Raw genomic sequence first — 17,719 nt, 5'->3', positions numbered from 1 at the left:
GAAAGCTATGTCACCTGTTGGCACTAATGAGCACTATCACCTCCGCCGTTGTACACATCAGTGAACTTCTTGGACAATGTCTATCCATGAGAGAATATATATTTTATTGTGAAACAATATCAGCTTTCACATAAAAAGAATACAAATAAAAATCATGCGTGTTGCAAGGAAACAAGATCGCCTGGAAACAAAGTAGGGGCGCACGGTACAGACGCTCCCTCCTCCCCTTAAAACTAAAACACGAGCAATCTAGGTTCAAAACAAGCAATGACGAACTTGCAAAACTAGTGTGTAACCCACCCGCCATCGTAGTCGAGCAGAAGTGCAAAACCTGCAACTTCTAGACGACATCTGTCCATCAGAAAATTTCCAGTTTTTCTAGAAATATCACTGTCCTTCACAAAAATGCTCCCCAAACAAAAACTTAGCTATGTTAAATAAATCTTGAAAAGCACATCAAGTACTGTTCCACTACATGATGCTAAGAATGATATGATTCAGAAAATAAGGCCTTCTTTGGTTTGGAGGAATTTGTAGGAATTTAATAGGATAAGATTTTCTTTTGAGAACCTTCATAGGATAAGATTTCTGTAGAAAAAATTTCTTTGGAGCCGTTTGGTTTGTAGGGATAGAATTTTATTCCTACGGAGGAATTCTTTCTATCCTCTTTATTTCATAAGAAAATAAACATTAGCCTAGACTCAATGAAAAAGTCATGAGTGAACCACATGGCATCTTCTCACCTATTCCTATTTATAATATTTAAGATACATGTCATCTCATTATATTTTTTTTATTCTTATAATTTTCCTGCCGGGTGAACCAAAGGAGTCTTAAAGAGTTAATCATATGGCTAGTCAATGATGAAGTCAGTCCACCCTTGGTCTTCCTCTTTTGTCTTCTTCGCCTTCCTTCTCCGTGTATGTAGCTGCCACGGGAGAGCGGCGACTGACTCATTGTCACTGAGTCACTAGTCTCTCTTTCGCGGGTCATCACGCCACACACACTCAGAAATTCCGTTGTACTTTTGTGCAAACAAGAAAACATGTGAAATTATACAGATAATAAGTTTAGCAGATAATGTGAAAGAAAAGTAAATGTAATTGAGCTAACAGATTTTGATCCTTAAAACAAAGAATATACATATTCCCTCCGCTCCAAATTATATGATGTTCTAACTTTTTTGATTCGAATGTATATAGTTGCATTTTAGAGGTTGTTTGTCCATTCAGAAATATCGGAAACATATTATAATAGTGAAAAACATATTATAATAGTGAAGGAGGGAGTACAATAGTTACTAAATTAAGGTTCACATTCGACTTTTGTTTTAAATTTAAATGGACAACCCGGTGCATAGAGCTTCCGCTTGCATAGGGTCCGGGAAAGGGTCCGACCACTTTGGGTCTACTGTACTAAGCCTTTCCTTGCATTTCTGCATGAGGCTGTTTTCATCCGTGACCAGTCACAGGTCACAAGGCAACCGTCTTATCGCTGCGGCAAGGCTCCTCTTCATGGTTGGTCAAAATTCTTATTCACGCTATGCTTAATTTTTTCTTTGCCAATTAGTAATATACGAACCACATTCTATATATTTTTAGCGTATGTTAAAAGCGTACCATAGCTTTTTTATAGAAGAAAGAATGTAAGCTACAAGAAAGCTACCACTCGCCGCGAACAATAAGCATAGCACGAACACCACACCCGACAGGATAAAAAGAAACACCACCACAAAACAAGTTACAACGCAAAAGAGCCTATCCTAAGAAGATACACCACACCGCGTCTCGAACCAACCACCTTCTACATTAAGGAACATTGAAAAAAAATACGTAAAGCACTTTTCTACTGCAGGGTGATAAGAAATGATAAGAAAGTAAAGAGTTAATCATATGGCCAGTCAATGGCTGGTCAATGATGAAGTCCACCCTTCGGTCTTCTTCCCCTTCTCCGTGTCCATATGTAGCTGCCACGGGAGAGCGGCGACTGACTCACTGACTCACTGGTCTCTCTTCCGGTCTCCCCCCTCCTCGGCCATCTCGTCCACCGCAAATCCGTCGCAGCTACAGCCGGCGGGGAGCATCTCTCCTTCGCCGCCCGCCGTAGAGACGGCCGGCCGCCGCCAGCAGCGGCCAGATCTGGGCTCAGGCGAGAGAGGGAGACCGACCAGTCTCGAATCCACCATTTCCCTCTCTGCACAACGGAGGGATTCGGACGGCGCGCGCGTCGCCATTGCTCCGGAGCTCTAAGCCAGGTACACACAGAACACAGTCCCGTAAATGGCGCCTGGTTGATTTAATTTGCAAAAATGCCGATTTTAAGCCATGGCCCGCTCATCTCACAGATCGAGAGAGCCAGCCGGGGAGGCGCCTGCCAGCCAGCCATGGCGGACCTGGCGGTCGGGCTGTCCAAGACGGTGGTGGCGGAGGCGCTGACCAAGGTGCAGTCGGCCATCGACGAGGACAACAAGCTCCGGCACAAGGCGCAGCGGGACCTGGTGACCATCACCCTCGAGTTCGAGATGATGCAGTCCTTCCTGAACGTCGCCAACGGCGGGAGGGCCGCCGCCATGAACAACCTGGTGAGGACCTGGGTGAGGCACGTCCGCGAGCTGGCCTACGACCTGGAGGACTGCGTCGAGTTCGTCGTCCACCTGGACGGCAAGCCGGTCTTCTGGCGCCGCCTGCTCCCGGCGTGCGTGGTCGGCCCGCTGCCGCTGGACCAGGCGGTGGCGGAGATAGAGGTGATCAAGGGCAGGGCGGAGGAGCTGAGCGCGTGCTACTCGCGCTACAGCTGCATCGGCGAGCCTGTATCCAACCTCGTCATGCTGCAGCAGCAGCAGGCTTCCGGCCGGGGCGCTGGCGCGGTGGCGGCCGACATGCTCATCGAGGCGAGGGATTCGGCGAAAAGGCAGCAATTCCTGGGTGATCTGGCCCAGCTTATCACCAACAAGGACAAGGACCTTCAGGTGATCTCGGTGTGGGGGACATGCGGTGATCTTGGGACAACCTCGATCATCAGGAAGGCGTACAATGATCCGGAGATCTGCCGGAGCTTCGCCTGCCGCGTCTGGGTGAAGCTCATGCATCCTTTCAATCCCCACGAGTTCGTGTGGCGGTTCATGGCACAGGTCTACACCGCAGACGCTTGCGTCGACAAGGAAGGAGCAGATGTGGGTGTACATGTCCTGGCAAAAATGGAGGCCATGCAGGAAGATGTGAGTGTGCTCAGACGTGAGTTTGTGCAGGAAGTCAACACCAAGACTTACCTCGTCGTGTTGGAGAACCTAACTGACATGGTAGATTGGGATGCTGTGAGGACGTTCCTACCTGACATGAAGAATGGCAGCTGGATCATCGTGTCGACGCAGCAATTCGAGATTGCAAGCTTGTGCATCGGACATGCTTACCAACCACTGGAGCTCAAGCAGTTCTCACCTGAGCACTCGGTTTGTGCATTCTTCAAGGAGGTAATTAACTAGGCATGAAACAACATCAGTTATGTTTGCGAAATATTTTCTAACTAATAAAATTTTCCATTTAACCTGGCAGTTTAATCTGGACATGATCACAATACCATTTGATCATTTTATACATGTCTTTGTCAAAATATGCAAATAAATGTGAAGAGAAACCTTTGACAGAATTGTCATCTGGCAGATCTAGTTAGTAGTGTAACATTAGCTAGTTAAATTTTAGAAGCTCCACTGCACTTAATGAATTGCTTAATCCTTGATCACCGAAGTAGAATTTATCGCATCAATGATGAATTCTTTTCATATGATGGTTAACAATAGATGATTTTTTGGCCAGTATTGAAAGGAACACCTACAACTGTGTTAGTTTGTGCTGTAATATTAACCACACCAAGCAAACAGTGATTTATCCTCATACCATCAACTTTATTAGTAGTACTCAAGATTTGAACCAAGAAGTGTTTATTTAGCAGGTGCAGTTGGTAGCTCTCAGCGACGAGCCAGACAACATACCAATTGTTCAATATAATTTCCAAAACAAATTCATGTTTCACATGGTGTTGAAAGAAACTTATAATGTGAACATGAAACCTGGACCTGCCAGGCTGCCACTGAATGCAATAAAAAAATTCCTTATTAAAAATATATATCAATATCCACTACGAACTCCTGTTTTACAAACAATCATGTTCAAATGCACAATTTAACACAACCTTGATTCACATGTTTAACCGAATTAGACGCCGTTTAATTCTAGCAAGACTCCTTTTCTACCCCCCAAGGTCCCATGTGTCGAAAAGTATGGTCACATTCACCGTGGATATAGCTTCTTTTGCGAGAAATAGATAGCTAGCCAAGGAAATATATTTTAAGTTCTGTGTGTACCTTTTGCCTCAGTCCTTGTGTGTTAACATCTCTCCCCGCATCCAGGGTTCTCAAGACTATGGACCCAAAGAAGAGAAACCAATGGTGTGTGAAGTGAGCCCGAATTCGTCCTTGGAAAAGATTCCCTCCTCCAATATTAAAGGGATTGAGGACTGGATGAAAAATTATCCCCTTGTCGGACGTGAGTTAGAGATGACTGAGCTTCGCAGCTATACAGCCAGGGTACGCTTCAGCAATTCTCCAGTTATATCTGTTTGGGGGATAGCTGGCATTGGGAAATCAGCTCTTGTTAGAAACTTGTACTATGACAGAATGCTTAATAGCAACCAATTTAACAAGTACAGTTGGGTGGATGTATCGCATCCATTCAATTTAAGGGATTTTTCTCGGAGCTTACTGTTGGATCATCATTCAGAAAAAGACCCCATTAAAGAGTGCCGTGAGCTACTGAGCGAAAATCAGTGTCTCGTCGTTATTGATGATCTCCAGTCCAAAGAAGAATGGGACTTAATACAGTCTGCATTGGTATCTAGACCTTCTTCAAGTGTTATCATTGTTATTACAACTGAAGCCAGCGTTGCCACATATTGCACAAATAACGAAGGGCATGTCTTTAATGTCAAAGGTCTAGAAGCTGTAGCGGCCATGGATCTCTTCAGGACAGAGGTGTGTTTTTCTTACAAGCTATATTATGTAGCTTTTCTTTGTTTTTTGAGGGAGCTACAATATTTAGCTAGCTCCTTGGACGCATGCTGTCACAAACATACCACTTCATGCATGGGTTTGCTTTGTCCTCCTTCACTCACAGAATCTAAACTACTCCCTCTGTTCCTAAATATATGACATTTTGGTAGTTCAAATTGAACTATCAAAACGTCATATATTTGAGAACGGAGGGAGTATATATGTTAGCCTATGTACATTGGATGCAGACAACTAACAGTCAGCCTGGAGGCTCTAAACATTTTAAATATACGTGGGAAAAAATAATTCAAAACCGTAGTTGATGTTCAATTTTGATATAATGCGCCCTCATGTCACTTGCAGAAAAATAAAAATATTACAAATGAGTGCATTTTGTATATCCAGAACGACATCCTGGAGGCTCTGCACATTTTCAATATATGTGGGAAAAATCAAAATAGTCGTTGATGTTCAACTTCTATATAGTGTGTCCTCATGTCACTTGCAGAAAAATAAATAAAGTATGATGTTCTGTGAACCATTAAAATAATAGAGCTTGAATTGTTTTATGTATGAAGAAAGATCTTGCCTTTCATGTACAATATTCATGTCTTTTTCATGTGCAAATGGTATACTATGGTGTGTATCTATGGCAATTAATGTATTTTTAACATCTGCAAATCATATTTAAGAAGCTTTGGAATGTGTAAAATATTATGGATGGGTAAGTAAGTAAACAAACAACGGTAATATCAATAGACGTAAGACATAGTCTCTAACATGTATAATTTTAAAGTTCATCTTTTATTTCAATTAAATATGACATCATCATATTATGACTACTTTTTCCTTATTGATTTCGTGTATCAGATAGTTTGTGTGTTTAGTTGTTAAAGTTAGAGAAATATTAATGTGCACATTTTCTAATATGACGTTTGTTTAACTATGGGTGGTTGTTTCTCCATAGTGAAATATAAGGCGAATTTATTGTTCATGATTTATAGGTTAACTTATAAATGTGTGGATGGATAGTTTCATTTGTTTCTGCAAATGGTCATTAAACTTACGCATGCATGTACCATACTACTCCCTCCGTTCCTAAATACAAGTCTTTTTAGAGGTTCCAATATAGACTACATACGGATGTGTATAGAAATATTTTAGAGTGTAGATTCACTCATTTTGCTCCGTATGTAGTCCCTTATTGGAATCTCTAAAAAGACTTATATTTAGGAACGGAGGGAGTATACGTCTTTGTAGATTGCTCACTACATTCTACACCAAAATATCAGAATTTAATTGACACTTACCATGCTAATTAACTGATGTTGACTAATGTTAAAATTGTTTGAACAATAGGTACACAGGAAGAATCCTTTATCACCTTTAAAGGATCACGAAGATGTGGAGCTAGAAGAGCTTATTTTGAAGTGTGGAGGTCTTCCCAAAGTGATAGTTTCTATAGCTGCCTTATTGGCCACACAGACGGTAACATTGATGGATACCGTGCACTCATTGAATCAAAAATTTATGCAGCATCTGGAGACCAATCCGGATCATGAGTGTCTCAAGGGCCTGTTTGATTGGATGCACTCGTACTTCCGTACTTGCCCAGATTCCCTCAAGCCATGTATCTTCTACCTGTCAATTTTCCCTCGACACCACGGCATTCGGCAAAGGCGACTAGTAAGGAGGTGGATTGCAGAAGGTTACTCTAGAGACAGTGATGAAGAATCTGCCGTTGACAAAGGGGAGAACTTCTTCTCCAAGCTCCTCGAGCTGAGCATAATTCAGCAGATACCACAGTTAGTCACCACTGCATACAATGACACCAGCATGGTCTCGTGCCAGGTCAATGGCTTCATCCGCGAGTACATTGTCTCGCGCAGAATGGAAGAGAACCTTGTGTTTGAACTTGGGCCCAATTGCGTCCTAACCACCCACCGCACAGGGAGACACCTTATCATATTGAGAGACTGGGACAGAGACAAGATTGTGTTTGAGAGCATCGACTTCTCACGGCTACGCTCGCTGACAGTGTTTGGAAAGTGGGAATCGTTCTTCATCTCCAAGAGTATGAGGCTACTTCGGGTGCTTGATCTGGAGGACGCACTGGGTGTAAAGGATGAAGATCTTGAGAAGATGGTGAAGCGGCTGCGTCGCCTGAAGTTTCTCTCTTTACGAGGATGCGGTGAGATCTTGCATCTGCCAAGCTCGCTCGGCGATCTCAGGCAGCTCCAGACTCTGGATGTGAGGCACACCTCCATACTCAAACTGCCAGCGAGCATCACAAGGTTACAGAAGCTGCAGTACATCCGCGCCGGCACCACCGCCCGAGCATCAGCACCGCCTGCCTCATCCAGCAGGCTGCCAAAGTTCCACAGATGCCGCGGCCTGTTTGGTATCAAGGTGCCCAAAGGGATCGGAAAACTGACGGCGCTGCACACGCTCGGCGTCGTCGACGTCGGTGCTTCGGGAGGGAAGGCTGTAGTGGAAGAGCTCAGGAAACTCACCCAGCTGCGCAAGCTCGGAGTGTCTGGCATCAACAGGCATAACAGCAAGGACTTCTTCTCTGCAACCTCAGGCCTTGTGCATCTGGAATCCTTGCTGGTGCGGCTGGGCAAGGACAGCCAAGGCTGCCTGGACGAAATCACCCTGCCTTGGGAGAACCTGCGGAGCCTCACACTCCACGGGCTTCAAGACAAGCTGCCACCATCAAAGAACCTCAGGAAGCTCATGAAGCTGGATCTGGAGATGGACGCCTTAAAGGAAGACGACATCAAGTTCCTAGCCAACCTACCGGAGCTATGCATCCTGCGTCTCCGGGTCGGACAGCTTCAGGATGGTAAGCTCCATTTTCACGCCGAGATGTACGGGGAGGAGCTGGTCACCTTCAAGAAGGTGAAGATCCTCGAGATCGCCTCCGGCGCCAGCGAGCTGCACGTGACCTTCGGGTCGAGGTCGATGAAGAGCCTCGAGCTGCTGAAGATCGACTGCTCCAGCGCGTCGTACCATCTCACGGGCCTGAACTTTCTGTCCGAGCTCAAGGAGGTCTTGCTCCAGGGTACCAATGATGAGGCGATCAAGAGCAACTTGGAGACCCAGCTTGCAAACCATCCCAAGGCGCCTACCGTGAAGCTGGAGGAACTGCCGCGTTCATCCTGAAGGGTCGACGCCATCTCTGTTTATTTCACTTGTTTCTGCTTACCGTGAGCTCTGATCCCGTCGCTGCAATCAGTCCTTCAGCTTGTTTACCTTTGGTTTTTTGTGCATCAGTACTGTTGTTGAAATCTTTACTTTTTTTTTTTGTGAAACGGATGTTGTTGAAATCTTGACTGTTACAAGTTACAACCGTGTGTTCCTTGAGAAATGTACCACGTTCAATTCTCATATGGGTACTTGGATACGTGCCCATCTTCAAGGTGAAGTGTGGTCGATGTGAATCCTGATGTCGGGAACGAGCCTGTTACCAGCATATAACATCATCTTGCTGGGGAGGCCTCGGCAGGGCCCGAGCACCCAGACTATGCCGTCATGTGCCACTCACACCATCCCATCGCTGTCTCCAGCTTTGTGTCCGCCACCAATGTGCCACGCTCCTCCATCGACCTTCGCCGCCGCCGCAGGCCGGAACCGACGGGGATGCCCCATCCAAGGGTCTAAGGAATCCGCCGTCCAGCCACTGCCGCACGTGCCACTAACATATCTTTCAGATGCAAACACATTTTGAACCATGTTACCACTGCTCAAAATAAAATGAGCCTGGAGTCCGCCACATCACCCATCAGCCAGACACAGCTAACAGTCTTGGCACCGAGCACAATGGAACTTGCTGGTTTGGCACCTGTAAATACCATTGTCCAAAAACATTTATCATTTGGAGCATCCAAACCAGGGTCTGAAATATCAGAGGGTCCCCCATATGCAAATCGAACAAACTCAAGTTTGAAATGCAGGATTTCAAATAAACCAGTGTCTAGGGTAAAAAAAGGAACTTTCCAGGAAAATTTCCTAGGTTCCAAATGGTGCATTAAAAAGAAAATTTACATTTCCATCTTCCTCTGGCACAAATGTATGTATTGCACAGTGCTCCATCCAAACGATATTTCAGGTCAAGATTATTCCATGGACACAATTACCTCAGACACCACTCACTACCTACATAGGATCCACAAAGCCAGACACAGAGCCTTTAAAAATTAGTATTGATTCAAATCTCGATCAGCAGCACAGAATCGATGCCATCTCTGGACCCTAGGTATGCTCATCTGGTTGCGCATAGACAAATGGCGGCCATTAATCCGAGAGCATCATAGAGGTACGGACCTCGATAAATTGCGGCCCATGTGAGACCTGTACCGCAGGCACGGACGCTTCACGATCCTTTCAGCACAAACACCAACACGGCAACAACAGTAAGAAATGGTTAGATTGCAGGGTCAACCAAATGCCTGTGCAGATCATGTGTACCTGCCAGACTGTCACCAACTCAACCAAATGCCTCTGCAGATCATGTCTACTCAGAGTGTAGACATGAACTGTACAGATCATGATGAATTGCTTTATCTGTAAAATAACTGCAGAGATGTATGCATTTTCTGACAGTAAACTCAATGAAAAGATGGCTGGATTGGTATAATCACTCGTCAACAAAGTGGTGTTGCCTACCATCAGGTCTTCTCTTGCTTCATCACCACCCTGGATCGCAAAAATGTAACGATTTTATGAGAAATCATGCTGAGACAGTACATGATAAGAGAACTATATATAACAAAACTAAGTTTATGAGACTTATATTCGTTTCTGTAATGCAAAAACAATTCAAAGACAGGTCAAGTGTAAATGCTTCCTAACACGCAATGCTCCTGTAAATATAATTCTGACAGTATGGAAAACTTCAGATTCCAGATCGAACAAGCACCGGTATGACTTCCTGTGAGCATGCATAGCAAATCTGGCCAACCAGATTTCAGCTACTCAGAGTGTAGAAATGAGTCTCCCAAGGGTTTATGGGGGCAAGTGCACACACATGCACAGCAGGTTAAACAGAAACTTTCATGTAACTATTTTCCGGTATTTTTAGTTTTTTGTGCAGCACCTCGTTATGTGCAGTTGACAAACTTCGCCTTCTGACTTCCAGTTCGATGCCTATGGAGGAACATCATCATTTTCATAGTTGCATTAGTTAATAGATCAACCATTAGATCTCCCAACCTAGTAGATACTAACCTAGTTGACAAGTTTTTTCATACTCCTTCCAAAGATTCATCTATAACGAACCTAACTGTTACACAATCTCACGAATGCAAAATCTTTCAGAGGATCCACCGAACAAGCAGTATACATCTCTTTTCTATTTGAGAGAGAGAACAACCAGTATACATCGGAAGTCTGAATGCAAGAAACTGCACATATCTGAAAGTTAGTTCAGGGCTTGGAACTGCAACAGATGATTCTGAATTGTGACCGAGTGCTGGAGGAGATGAAGATATCGCCGCCCTAGATCTGAGACGTACAAATTTGGAGGGCTTGGGAAAGCAAGATGCTTTACGACTGAGTGTACATACTGAATTATTCAGTGGATCTAGTGATCCGATACGTAAAAGTAAAACTGCACCACAACAGGGAATGAAACAAAACCCATCCATCGTAGTATCATATATCTTCAACTTGCTGGAGAACCAGCCTAGTCTGTCAGAAGCCACGCTACGGTAGCCCCCCCGCAGCTCACAGATTGTTGCCATGATAGATCCCTAGCTAGAACCATTAGTCAACTCAGCTCGGGCACTGACTGCTCAAGCTTTAAATGAACCATTAGTCCACTCAACTCGATCACTGATCAAGCTTTAAATGAAGCCCACTTCCATCAAGATTCTTTATGCCCGCCCGCTTCATGATTGTCTCCAGTTTCTTACATCTTCCAAGAATAATTACTATTAAAGTTCATCCTGTTTAGACGTGGACCAACTAATCTCCCCTGCACCTCTTTCCACATAAGCCCTAATCTCCCCTGCACCTCTTTCTACATATAAGCCCGCCCATACCATTAACGAGCAGCACAATCACACTGCGCCCAGTCCTAGTGCTCACTCTCTTAACACCACCAAAGCCATGGGCCAGGCTAGGGCTTACCTCCTAGCCTCCCTAGCGGCATTCTACCTCGTCGCCCTGGCCACCCCCCAGGTCGCCGCCGACATGACCGATGAGGTCAATCTCCTGTGGGGAAAGTGCAACGTTCTCCGCGACGGCGCCGGCCGACAGACTGTCGCGATGAGTCTCGACCGCAGCACGACCTCCGGATTCAGCTCGAAAATCAAGTACCTCTTCGGGAGGATTGACATGGAAATCAAGCTCGTGCCCGGGAACTCAGCCGGCACAGTGACAACATTTTATGTAAGTGATGGACTGATTAACGCCGTTCACGTCAACTTGTCAATACTAAGACTAACCATCTTGCATTGCAATCTGGGAATAGATGATGTCAGAGGGACCATGGCAATACCATGATGAGATCGACCTTGAATTCCTGGGGAACAGCACCGGCAACCCCTACACCCTGCACACCAACGTGTATGCCAGAGGCGTAGGCAGCAGAGAGAAGGGGTACCGGCTTTGGTTTGATCCCTCCCAGGACTTCCACACCTACAGCATCATTTGGACCCAACAATACATCCGGTGAGCCCCACTCCTATCTACTCCATTCTTGTTCAACCTAATACCTGCTTAGCTAAGCTACCCCCTCCTATCTAAATAGCCTTTGGTTCCAAATGAAGCATGAATGCTCAGTTTAGTCGGACATGTTAAATAATTTTTAGACTGAAAAGGCATTTGCAAGCACTAAGCCTAGCTCATATGGATGTTGCTGGGTTGCAGAATCCTTGTCGATAACAAGCTGATCCGGCAGATCAAGAACCAGATGATGTATGGTGCCCCCTATCCAAACTATCAACCAATGAGGGTGTACAGCACCATCTGGAATGCGGATGACTGGGCGACACAGGGTGGGCGGGTCAAGACCGACTGGTCACTAGCACCGTTCACAGCATACTTCCGGAACTACAAGGCCTCCACCTGCTCTCCAAGCTCCAAGGCCTGCGGCCAGAGCTCCCCTGGTTCGTCCGGCCCGGAACTGGACCAGACGCAGCAACAGCAACTGAAGGAGGTGGCTGCCAACTCCAAGGTCTATGATTACTGCGATGACTCAAAGAGGAGGATTGGGTCCCCCAAGGATTGTGAGTCACAGTAGAAGTGATTCAACTAGCAGATACAAAAGGAAAGGTGCATTGGATTATTTAGTCCATTTTTTCAGAACATGAACATTGTATTCAGTTTACTTGCGTAAGTACCATGATTGCTGGTGTACCTTCATAGATAACTGGCAAGCTCAACAATGGTAAAAACAACTTCAGCCCTTTTCTTAGTGTTTTTTTTCGATAAAGGGCGCTTTCTATTGACTCATAAGGTCACATCAAAAGGATAGGCACAACGAGCACACACCTGGCCTCTGCATGACTAGGATGTACACATCCAACAGCAACGCACACACAGTGGATTACACACCGGCAAAGAGCATGGTCAATCTTAAAAGATCAACCACTCATGTTTTTCCGGCGCATCTCATGGACGGTCTCATGTAGGATAACTACTCGATGTTTCTTCCTTGCATGAATGTAGTTTGAGACAGGCGGACCATGCGGTCAGCCGCCGCGTTGAGCCTATCTGTGGCTACCTTTATGAAAATTTTCAAACTGACTCTTAGGAGACAAATCGGCCTGTGTGGGCGTGGGGTACAGGCGAGCTCGTGGTTGAGCTTGGTTGCCGCCGCCAGGTTCAGGGCGAAGGTGTCCATGCCAGGAGGCGGCTTGAGGCATGAGGCGGATGCGGCTCTTTTACCTCCTCCCGACCGATTTCTTCTTCCACCTCTTGCCCCCTACCCCCTATCTCCTCGCCGGCGACGCCACGGCCAGCTGTGGCGTCCCCGTTTAGAGCTTGGGGCTTCGCTGCACTCCTCTGTTGCAAAATCGGCTGGCATAAATTCTATTCTTAGGCAACTGAGAAATACAAATGTGGATTCTTTTTGTTCCAGAATACTTTTCTAGTTCCTAGGTAAGGAGAAGTAAATGTGAATTGCATGATGGACTGTTACAGTAACGGATTAAGATGCAAACAAAAAGACAGGTTGCCGGCAGATGCATTACCTGCCGGCCCTCGACGACATGGCATCCATCACTAACCTGAATGAAGGGCCTGCGGCGTGAGAGCGGGCGCATTTCCTGGAAGGTTTGGCAATCTGCGGCATTTAGCAGAAGGATTTAACAGGTACACACCGCACAGGAGAACAGCTGCATCTAACTACAAATCACAAGTCTGCGGCTGATGGATCGGTTTCAATGAACACTATAAAGCTCTGTTTTGCCAAGCGTGCGTAAAACAATGTCGCTGCATTCGGACGATACCGTCATGTGGGTCGCCCACAATTTCCCTGTTATCAGGCTACGGGTGCTGGGGGTGCAGACACATCAGTGCCATTTTGCCCTGGCCCAACGACCTATACGGAACACCAATACAGTACCGGTAGGGCTGCACACCACACCACACTGCCCCAGATCTTCCCGAACAACTCGCCGGAGAGGAGCCGCGGGGGCAGCCCGCCCCAGGGGCGGAACGAATCAGGCGCAGTCAAGCGTGCAGCACTCTCGCCGGGAGCAAACCCTAGGGCAGCCGCCCGCCCGCGCCCCCACGAACTCGAACGCAAAACAGTAGAGGACGTCCCCCGAGACCGGAAACACGGCAGGGCTATACAATAAGCTGGGGATTGTGCGTGGAGGGGAGGGAGAGAGGGTTGTGCGGGTGCGTACACGACGGTGAGGTTGAGCTGGTGAAGTCGCCGACGAAGGAGCGGCTGACGCTGGTGGGCTTGTGCGCCGTCACGACGGAGTTCCACGTGCTCATCCCCGCCGACACCGCCGCCGCCGGAGGAGGCTTCTGGACTCTGAGCGGCGGAGGAAGGAGAGGGGCGACCCGTTTTTTTTTAAGCGGAGAGGGGCGGTTCATTTCCACTGTGCTCGAACAGTCGATTGAGTGGGCCGAGTTTCAGCCGGCCCGCGCTACGTGTAAAATGGGTCTGGGTCGTGTTTCATTTGGGCCACATCCATGCGAGGGCGGCCATGGATAGTGGATAATGTGCGTAGGACTGGGCGTGTGGTTATGTTTTCGCCTAAAAAAAGAAAAGGACGCGTCTAGCGAGCAGCCGTGCGCTCGCTAGCGCTCTTCGGCAGCCGGCTGTATTAGGAAAATTTATATCCCATCTCTTGATTAGAAAAGTCCGCTTGACTTCTCGGAGACCAAAATCGAAAAGCATCTCACAACGCAGTTCCTTTATGCCGGCCCAAGTTCTTTTCCATGTACTCTGGCATGCCAGTAATAAAGTAAAAACGACAATTAATTGCATTCCAAAAAATTCAAAAAGCTATAACTTTTGAATTACATGTCAAAATTAAAATCCGTTTTCACCGTTGAAACCCTCGCGACGAGATCTTTAAAACTAGACCCCATTTATATATGTTTCGATGAACTTTTTTCATTGCCAACTGGTTGTACTAGATGGTGCAACTTTTATACTATGAGATGCAACTATTTTTTAAACCAATGTTTGTGCTACCGCAATCAAGTATAATACTGTGTGGTGCAATTTTAGTCCTACATGAACCAACTTTACATAATGAGCAACTTCATCTGTTGTCTCGTCCACCTGCCTAGTAGACGATGTGCAATGTCGCTTGGCCAACTGCTAATAGTTGATGTGCATTCCCCCCTCCCCTACCTCGTGGATGTGCATTTTTCACCTCCCGCGTCTGGCTGGTGGCCGTTGGCTCGCTTGCGCTCGCAAGCGGCCGGCCAGATAAGGAAAACTTCATCCCCCAGTTTCCAAAAAGGAAAGCATCCTTCCGACACGCGAAAACCACAAAACAGAAACAGCATGCCCGGTCGCTATCGAGTGACCCCACTACCCTCCAGAAGCTTCCTACATCTCCCTCGCCCACACTTCCTCCTCCACGGCGTCTCCTTCTTCTCCATAAAAAAAGGGGATCCCATCCTGGATCCAAAAACCTACAGAGCCGCTATGGCAAACCAAACAAGGTGATTTTTTTTGGCAAGAACTGAAGTGGTAACAAGAGGGAGGAGAGAGGCGTACCGGGCAGCATCAATCAAGGTAAGTTCCCTTCTGGCTCCAGATCCTCCCTTTTTCACTTTCCCTTCCCCTTTGCCTCTGGATCTACCACCGATCTTCTCCATAATTGGAGGGAGTAGCAACAGTAATCTGATGTCTGTGTAATTAAACACCACTCTGTGCAAGTAGACCCAGTAGCAAAACCAACTTCTGCCTGGATGTGTGCAAATAGACACAAGGGAGTAGTTTTGCAAAAAAATGTGCAACAAACAGCCCAGACTAGAAATATGAAGTGGATGTAGTGTCTGTGCAAATAGAAGCCCATATTTGTGCAACTAAATCATGTATCCTAGCCAACTTTTCCTGCAATGTGTGCAACCAACAACCAAAACTATAAAGGAGTAAATATATGTGCACACTAAGCATTAATCCAAGGACAACTTTCCTGTAAAATATATGCAACAAACAGCCGAGACTAGAAAGATGTGTTGGAAATATGCCCTAGAGGCAATAATAAATTGGTTATTATTATATTTCCTTGTTCATGATAATCGTTTATTATCCATGCTAGAATTGTATTGATAGGGAACTCAGATACATGTGTGGATACATAGACAACACCATGTCCCTAGTAAGCCTCTAGTTGACTAGCTCGTTGATCAATAGATGGTTACGGTTTCCTGACCATGGACATTGGATGTCGTTGATAACGGGATCACATCATTAGGAGAATGATGTGATGGACAAGACCCAATCCTAAGCCTAGCACAAGATCGTGTAGTTCGTTTGCTCAGAGCTTTTCTAATGTCAAGTATCATTTCCTTAGACCATGAGATTGTGCAACTCCCGGATACCGTAGGAATGCTTTGGGTGTACCAAACGTCACAACGTAACTGGGTGGCTATAAAGGTGCACTACAGGTATCTCCGAAAGTGTCTGTTAGGTTGGCACGAATCGAGACTGGGATTTGTCACTCCGCGTAAACGGAGAGGTATCTCTGGGCCCACTCGGTAGGACATCATCATAATGTGCACAATGTGACCAAGGAGTTGATCACGGGATGATGTGAGTTACGGAACGAGTAAAGAGACTTGCCGGTAACGAGATTGAACAAGGTATAGGGATACCGACGATCGAATCTCGGGCAAGTAACATACCGATAGACAAAGGGAATTGTATACGGGATTGATTGAATCCTCGACATCGTGGTTCATCCGATGAGATCATCGAGGAGCATGTGGGAGCCAACATGGGTATCCAGATCCCGCTGTTGGTTATTGACCGGAGAGTCGTCTCGGTCATGTCTGCGTGTCTCCCGAACCCGTAGGGTCTACACACTTAAGGTTCAGTGACACTAGGGTTATAGAGATATTAGTATGCGGTAACCCGAAAGTTGTTCGGAGTCCCGGATGAGATCCCGGACGTCACGAGGAGTTCCGGAATGGTCCGGAGGTAAAGATTTATATATGGGAAGTCTTATTTTGGTCGCCGGAAAAGTTTCGCACTTTATCGGTATTGTACCGGGAGTGCCGAAAGGGGTCCGGGGGTCCACCAAGGGGTCCACCAGCCCCCGGGGGCCACATGGGCTGTGGGGCGTGCGCCTTGGTCTATATGGGCCAAGGGAACCAGCCCCAAGAGGCCCATGCGCCAAGAGATAAGATAAAGGGAGAGTCCTAAAGGGGGAAGGCACCTCCGAGGTGCCTTGGGGAGGATGGACTCCTCCCTGGCCGCACCCTTCCTTGGAGGAAGGGCCAAGGCTGCGCCCCCCCTCTCCCTTGGCCCTATATATAGTGGGGGAAAGGGAGGGCAGCAATATCTAAGCCCTGGCGCCTCCCTCTCCCTCCCGTGACACTTCTTCCTCCCCGCTTGCGCTTGGCGAAGCCCTGCCGGGATCCCGCTACTTCCACCACCACGCCGTCGTGCTGCTGGATCTCCATCAACCTCTCCTCCCCCCTTGCTGGATCAAGAAGGAGGAGACGTTGCTGCTCCGTACGTGTGTTGAACGCGGAGGTGCCGTCCGTTCGGCGCTAGGATCATCGGTGATTTGGATCACGACGAGTACGACTCCATCAACCCCGTTCACTTGAACGCTTCCGCTCGCGATCTACAAGGGTATGTAGATGCACTCCCCTTCCCCTCGTTGCTAGTATACTCCTGTAACACCCTGAGAATCATGCTACAGTAACCCCCTGTGATTAAGCTAATCATGTGCTAAACAGGGCTTGATCACATTTGGATCACCTTCCTTTTCAAACTCCTAGTTCAAACTTCAAATATAATTAAAGTGGAAAATAAAAGTTTTCAAAAATTCAAACAAAAATGTCCAGTGGATTCTAAATAATACACTGGTAATTATGGTGGAGAAAACACATTTTTATAAAATGTCTAAATACTTTTAAATGAAATAAAACAGAAAAGGAAATAAACAAATAAAAAGAAAACAGAAAACAGAAACAGTCAGAGAAAAAAAAAAGAAAAGAAAGGGGAGCAGGCCTTTCCCCCCC

General features: G+C 46.5%; 3 protein-coding genes across 14 annotated transcripts; 2 read left to right on the top strand and 1 right to left on the bottom strand.

Annotated features, from left to right (window-relative positions):
* The first annotated feature begins 1,930 nt into the window (after window positions 1–1,930).
* On the top strand, window positions 1,931–8,436 carry LOC123163886 (disease resistance protein Pik-2). The gene is made up of 4 exons (XM_044581289.1): window positions 1,931–2,254; window positions 2,345–3,469; window positions 4,406–5,026; window positions 6,404–8,436. Exons 2-4 carry the CDS (start codon window positions 2,384–2,386, stop codon window positions 8,207–8,209), a joined length of 3,513 nt encoding a protein of 1,170 aa, XP_044437224.1. The 5' UTR covers window positions 1,931–2,254; window positions 2,345–2,383; the 3' UTR covers window positions 8,210–8,436.
* Window positions 8,437–8,983: 547 nt separating this feature from the next.
* Window positions 8,984–14,116, bottom strand: LOC123168241 (uncharacterized). 12 transcript variants are annotated; one of them, XR_006484261.1, is made up of 5 exons: window positions 13,903–14,106; window positions 13,279–13,334; window positions 9,713–9,742; window positions 9,515–9,621; window positions 8,984–9,427 (listed from the first exon to the last, which is right to left on the bottom strand). XR_006484261.1 is itself a non-coding variant. In XM_044586113.1 (5 exons), exons 1-5 carry the CDS (start codon window positions 14,096–14,098, stop codon window positions 9,341–9,343), a joined length of 465 nt encoding a protein of 154 aa, XP_044442048.1. In that variant the 5' UTR covers window positions 14,099–14,106; the 3' UTR covers window positions 8,984–9,340. The 12 variants fall into 12 exon arrangements, 5 of the variants coding, with proteins under 5 accessions (XP_044442048.1, XP_044442047.1, XP_044442051.1 ...); XM_044586113.1 differs by having other exon boundaries at window positions 9,515–9,610; XR_006484266.1 differs by lacking the exon at window positions 13,279–13,334 and having other exon boundaries at window positions 13,903–14,101.
* LOC123168240 (xyloglucan endotransglucosylase/hydrolase protein 24) lies at window positions 11,070–12,482 on the top strand. Its single transcript, XM_044586111.1, has 3 exons — window positions 11,070–11,437; window positions 11,520–11,719; window positions 11,918–12,482. The coding sequence occupies exons 1-3, from the start codon at window positions 11,156–11,158 to the stop codon at window positions 12,288–12,290; spliced, it is 855 nt and encodes a 284-aa protein (XP_044442046.1). The 5' UTR covers window positions 11,070–11,155; the 3' UTR covers window positions 12,291–12,482.
* Window positions 14,117–17,719: the final 3,603 nt, after the last annotated feature.

This window comes from Triticum aestivum, chromosome 7D, assembly GCF_018294505.1.
Source record: "Triticum aestivum cultivar Chinese Spring chromosome 7D, IWGSC CS RefSeq v2.1, whole genome shotgun sequence".
Taxonomy (NCBI): Eukaryota; Viridiplantae; Streptophyta; class Magnoliopsida; order Poales; family Poaceae; genus Triticum; species Triticum aestivum.
Note: the sequence above shows the minus strand (reverse complement) of the source record. Positions and strands in the feature narration are given on the sequence as shown.

Coding starts and splice junctions, on each gene's coding strand:
- LOC123163886 (XM_044581289.1), top strand. CDS start 2,384: ATGGCGGACCTGGCGGTCGGGCTGTCCAAGACGGTGGTGGCGGAGGCG. Junction 3,470..4,405: donor TTTGTGCATTCTTCAAGGAG/GTAATTAACTAG, acceptor CCCCGCATCCAG/GGTTCTCAAGACTATGGACC. Junction 5,027..6,403: donor TGGATCTCTTCAGGACAGAG/GTGTGTTTTTCT, acceptor TTTGAACAATAG/GTACACAGGAAGAATCCTTT.
- LOC123168240 (XM_044586111.1), top strand. CDS start 11,156: ATGGGCCAGGCTAGGGCTTACCTCCTAGCCTCCCTAGCGGCATTCTAC. Junction 11,438..11,519: donor GCACAGTGACAACATTTTAT/GTAAGTGATGGA, acceptor ATCTGGGAATAG/ATGATGTCAGAGGGACCATG. Junction 11,720..11,917: donor TGGACCCAACAATACATCCG/GTGAGCCCCACT, acceptor GCTGGGTTGCAG/AATCCTTGTCGATAACAAGC.
- LOC123168241 (XM_044586112.1), bottom strand. CDS start 14,098: ATGAACCGCCCCTCTCCGCTTAAAAAAAAACGGGTCGCCCCTCTCCTT. Junction 9,743..13,278: donor GCCGCAGGCCCTTCATTCAG/GTTAGTGATGGA, acceptor TTTGCGATCCAG/GGTGGTGATGAAGCAAGAGA. Junction 9,428..9,514: donor AGTTGGTGACAGTCTGGCAG/GTACACATGATC, acceptor TTGTGCTGAAAG/GATCGTGAAGCGTCCGTGCC.